The 5,784-nt window shown below is 37.5% G+C and overlaps 1 protein-coding gene across 1 annotated transcript; it reads left to right on the top strand.

Moving 5' to 3' along the window:
- LOC130748885 (uncharacterized) lies at positions 1-5,784 on the top strand. The gene is made up of 11 exons (XM_057602134.1): positions 1-409; positions 1,010-1,252; positions 1,344-1,511; positions 2,169-2,278; positions 2,833-2,941; positions 3,793-3,948; positions 4,029-4,144; positions 4,232-4,398; positions 4,560-4,690; positions 4,767-4,912; positions 5,159-5,784. The coding sequence occupies exons 1-10, from the start codon at positions 77-79 to the stop codon at positions 4,872-4,874; spliced, it is 1,641 nt and encodes a 546-aa protein (XP_057458117.1). The 5' UTR covers positions 1-76; the 3' UTR covers positions 4,875-4,912; positions 5,159-5,784.

The raw sequence follows: 5,784 nt of genomic DNA, 5'->3' as shown, positions 1-5,784 counted from the left end.
AATTGTGATATCACTGATATGATATAACCTGTTGTTGGTCTCACTCTCACTCACCGGCAGCCCAAACCGCCGCAAAATGGCCGCCACCATTTCGAACCTGACCAACACTCTGCCACTTCACCTCCGCAAGCTTCGACCATCATCTCACCGTCTTTCTCTCTCCACACTCGCTTGCTCTCTCCCCGAACCCACCACCACCACCGAAACCACCACCACCACCGCCGCCACCACCAGTTCCTATTTCCCAAAGCGTGGCCAGACCCTGGAGCTGGTGTGCGAGTCACTCGCTTTCAAAGGCAAGGGCCTCTGCAAGGTCACTGAAACCGGCTTCGTCGTCATGTGCGACCGTGCCCTTCCCGGCGAGCGCTTCATTGGCCGTGTCACCCGCAAGAAGGGCAATTATGCTGAGGTCCCATTTCCTTTTTCACTCTCCATTTCCATTTGCATTCATAGATATCTCAACTTTATCTCAATTAATAGCAGTAGTGTAGAAGGGTCATGTGTTAGTGTAAGAGTGAAAGTTTAACAATGTGTTAGTGTGTTTGGATAAAGGTTGAAAATCAGTTGAAGTTGAAAATGTAGAAGGAAGAGATTGTTACATTGATTTCAATGTTTAAGTTGGCTTTGACTGTTAAACAATCATACACTAACACTATAAGATGAACAATGGTTGATAATAAGAGTAGGTAGTATAGAAATTTTTAGAGGGGTAAATAATTGAGAATTTTTTTCTCTTGAGTAAATGGCGAAAGTTTAACTCGTAATTCGGTAACAGTGTGTTTGGATAGATGTTGAAAGTCAGTAATAAGGTAGAAGGAAGAAATTGTTCCATTGGTTTGAAAGTCCTTTTAAGTTAGTTTTAACTGTTCGCCAAACATACACTAAGTAAGATTAACAATGTTAGTTGTAAGAGCAATGTAAATTTTTTGATGGCAATACAAAATTTGAATTTTTCTCTTGCGGGTGACTGTCCCATTTTTCAATTATGTAGTTCTGTCCCTGAGTGCAGGTTACTAAGGTGAAGACCTTAACTCCTCCCCGTGATGTTGTTGATGCTCCTTGTGTCTATGCTCCTTACTGTGGGGGATGCAAGACTCAGAATTTGTCTTATGAAGCTCAACTCAGTGCTAAGGAGGAGCAGGTCCGCGACTTAATTATACATGTGGGGAAGTTTTCTATCAAGGAACTGGAATTGCATGGCATTATGAAGCCCATTGTTCGTTGTGATATTCAGTTTCATTATAGAAATAAGGTTAGTTGTGTAAGATTGTAGTAGTAGTTCTTTGTAATATCAAATATTATATGAGGATGGTGAATGAGTTCGGTTTTTATGCTTTATGCAGATGGAATTCTCATTTGGTCCACAGAGATGGTTGCCTAAAGAATCCCTTCATGAAAGACGTGAGGATGCTGGTAGTGAAAATTATGCATTAGGATTGCATGCTCCCGGCTTTTTTGATAAAGTTCTAAATGTTGACAAATGCTTACTGCAAACTGATCCCGCTAACAAGGTATGCAATGTTATTATTTTTTATTTAAAATCATAAGACTGTATAGGTGAGGCAAAGCTAGTCATTTTTCCCGATATGTTATCAGTATAAGTTAAAACGCTCATAACAAATAAGGGATGAAAAGCCCCAGGTTAGGCAATCCTAGATTCATATTGTAAATACAAATCAGTCTGTTTTTCTTGGGTGTCTCTTATTTTCTCAAATTTGACTTGTGCCCGAACACCCTAGGCTACAGATATTTAAAACTATTCTTGATCATTTTGGCAATTATACCCCATTAGAAAGTTAGATGTGTGTGCATTTGGGATGGGGTGGCTCTGGGGCATGAGCTCTTTGCCTGAAACAGAAATTTGCTATAAGATGCCAGAGGCACTGATCCTTTGATAACTGAATGGGCCTTACCTGAAACGCCAAGTGGCACTGACCCGTTAACTTCCCTTGTCTCATCTCACTGCATTGGACTCTTCTTTATGTGTCTTTACTCTTTAGTTACACTGCATTACCCAGTGCATTAATTTTGTAAGGTTTAATTGTTCTTTTATTTTTGGGACAATAATCTACTCTTAGATTTTTTAGTTGATTTACTATCACATCTTGGTAGTTTGTTCAATTAGGGAAATTACACTTTCCTTCTGTTTTGACTTGAAATCTGAATAGGTACTTGCAGCTATTCAAGAATGTTGGAGAGATCCACAACTTGGTTTATCTCCCTATAATGTTTATTCACACTTAGGATTTCTTAAGCATTTGATGCTGAGATCTGGAAGGTATATAACATATATCTTATGTTCCCTGGTTTGATTGTTTGAGGTACTTTTGGATCCTGTAGATATTGCATCTATACCCTCGGATAATTCTCAAACATTGCATGGATATGGGCATGACAGTTTTTCTGAAACTAGGGAGGGTATGAGTATGTAAAGATATATTTTTTTCTATTTTTAAATAATATACAAATAAGAAAGTAAATGAATCATTAGATAAAGACAATTTCCATAATTGTTCAATCCCCAAGTTCTCAACGAAACTGCATAAAATATGTCAAGTATACAAAGCAAGAATACCTGAAGAGGAGGGTATCAAGGGGTGAAATAGCAATTTGTTTTTTTTGGTAGCAAACAGATCTGGAATTTAATGAAAGAGAAATGAAACACAGTACTGGAGGTTCTGGAATCCTCCTAGCGGCACTGGGGAAAAATAAAGAAAACAAGAATAGTATAAGACACTTTCTTGAATTGAAGAGTGTCATGGTTATTTGTGTACATCCCATACAGTTATACCTTATTATGTCTTTGAAGGGCGCCTTGTTTTTTTATTTCAGGGATGTAACAACTGATCTTCCTGAACTTATGGTCAACTTTGTGACCTCTTCCTACAAGCCAGAGCTGCTGAAGCCCCTAGTTGATAAAGTTTCTGCGTTTCCTGAAGTGGTTGTTTTTTTAATTACTTTTTTCTTTTGCATATACATTCTGCTTCAGCTTCTCAACCTGTGTCTCTTCCTTAACTTTCCAAATGCCTAAAATCTGTTTTGCTTGAAAATAAGTTCTGTTTTTGTTAAAGAAATTGACCATTCAAGTACTTCCACCTATCAACTCATGGTTTTAGGGGTGTTGGTCTCGGAAATTGATGTGGTGGTAGTAGAGCCTTTTTGATCAAATGGTTTGAGGTTTGAGCATTGTTACCTCCATTCTTGATAATTACGGTGAATTTATTTACAAGGTAAAATTGGTTTGTATGTTCTCACTATGCTTCAAGCCTAGAGGGCTATAACATGAGGGGGTGTCTAAATGACATAAAACTATCCGTGCTTTCACCAACCTTAAGCCTTTAGAAGAGTTGGTCCTTACCAATTTTTGTGAATTATTTGATTGACCCCTAGATTTCAAGGTATATCCAAGGGATAGACCCTGTAACATTATCTTCCCACTACTAAATGGGGTGGAAGTGAGGGTGCATTTTTGTTTTTGTTGTCTAAGACATTTCACGGTCTCGCACTGAACTCATTGCTAAACCATGCTTTGGACTTTGTGTGGGGTCAGGTGTGAGAGAACCAATGAAAGTTGGATGTGTAAGAGATCCCTTTAAAATAAGCATTTGCATTTTAGTTTTGTTGGTGAACTCTATTAGTCTATTAGTTTGCAATGCATTTATACTCAATATTTTAAAGCCAACAGTGTTATAGATTTTTTTTTTGGGAATTTGTCACGTAATGACATTGCTAACTTATTTCTAAACAGTATATATGTAGTTTTTAATACCATTTTCTCTGCCTGATTTATAGGTAAGCATCATGAATAATGTAAATACTTCTGTTGGTAACACATCTGTCGGGGAGGAAGAGTACACTTTGTATGGGAAATCTAACATTACCGAGACCTTAAGAGGGCTTACATTCCAAATATCAGCAAACTCTTTCTTTCAAACAAATACCTCTCAGGTTTGCAATAGGCCAAAAAGTTTTTCTCTTTAGATCCTGCAGTCATCGTTCCTGAAAATAATAAATTTTATCCATTTCAGGCAGAGGTTTTGTATAAGCTTATAGAAGAATGTGCTGGTGTCAGAGGAGATGGCTCAGAAATTGTCCTTGACCTTTTTTGTGGGACCGGCACCATAGGTCTGACACTTGCAAGAAGGTAATCTCTTATATTCATCTGGTTTTCTTGTTTTTTAAGAAACTGTCAAACCATGAAAGTAATGTCTTCTATTCCTATTTTGAACAGTGCAAGACATGTTTATGGCTATGAAGTAGTTCCTCAAGCTATCGCTGATGCCCGTCTCAATGCCAAAATAAATGGTATACAAAATGCAACATTTGTCCAGGGGGATCTCAATAAAATTGATGAGAATTTTGGGAGGAGTTTTCCTAAACCTGACATTGTCATATCAGGTTTTCTTTCTCTAAGTTTCATTATTCCTACTTATTCTCTATGTTTTATTTATCTCTGTCAATTAGATTGGCTTGTGTTGGAAGCTATTTATTGACTTGAATATAGTCTCATTGTGTGACCTCAATGCATCACACTTCTCACCATTATAAACTTTATGCAGATCCCAATCGCCCAGGAATGCACATGAAGTTGATTAAATTCCTGCTAAATCTTAAGGCCCCTCGAATAGTGTATGTGTCGTGTAATCCCGCCACATGTGCCCGTGACCTTGATTATCTCTGTCATGGTGTGGTATGTATCATTTTATCATACATTAGATTTTGTTAGTTGAGATCAAGTCATTTGAGTTGTTGGAGGTTTTGTGCAGGCAGAACTGAATCTGAAAGGATGTTACAAGTTATTAAGCCTGCAACCAGTTGACATGTTTCCGCACACACCTCATATTGAGTGTGTTTGCCTTCTGGAGCTTTCTTAATCTGCGAATTGTGATCAATTAAACCTTTACATTTCAAGGTTGGGCACAATTTCATTTTCTCTGCTACATATTAGACCTTGGATGGCTGATGAATTTTGAGTTACTGTTTTTATGAAACATCTAAGGCACTGTTCATTTGGAATAGATTTTGGAAAGACCTAGCAATTATCATTACACTTGAACTAATTCAAATTATATTTCTTAAAAAAGTTATATTATTGATTGTTTGCTTATTTGCTTCTTCCTTTTAACGTCTATTTCTCTGTTTCTGACATGTCGTTCAGGCTATAACAAGGTTGACTCAAGATATAATTCAAGGTTGGGTCCTCAAGGTGATGATACATTTATGCTGCAAGGTGTGACTAATGCTTAGCCTGCCCAAAACTATTGCATCAGTGCTCCCAAAAGGTTGGAAAACACGGATCAATGACTACATTGTTGCAAACTTGTGAAAGTTTCTCAGCTATTTCTATTTATGCAAAGCCACCAACAGGTTGGATTAATGCCTAGCCTCGAAATGTGGATTACTGTTGAGTGTTGGTATCCCTCACCATGTGACAAGTCCATCATGAAATGGATCATGTGCTACACTTGTCAGATCCTTGCTTACTTAAAGAAAGTTGAGGTGCAAATCCTCATGGATTATTTCAGATGAGTATGTATTATTCGATGTGTGCATAAATTGATTGTATTCAGTTCTTATCTAGTTCTTCATAGTTTATATAGCTTCAAGACTAAATGCTGCTGTCATGTTGGGGAAAGGTGGCTGGAATAGGCTTCCAATTCATTTTGATTTGTGTATTGATATTGTTATTCCTGGTTTTGCCTGAGATCAAAGGGGTACTAGGTTCTAGCTCTGAACCAATGCATGATGATATTCAATAGCTAATTTAATCACTATATATATCGA

This window comes from Lotus japonicus, chromosome 3, assembly GCF_012489685.1.
Source record: "Lotus japonicus ecotype B-129 chromosome 3, LjGifu_v1.2".
In the NCBI taxonomy this organism is placed as follows: Eukaryota; Viridiplantae; Streptophyta; class Magnoliopsida; order Fabales; family Fabaceae; genus Lotus; species Lotus japonicus.
The sequence above is the reverse complement of the archived record's forward strand: the minus strand, read 5'-3'. Positions and strand labels throughout refer to the sequence as shown.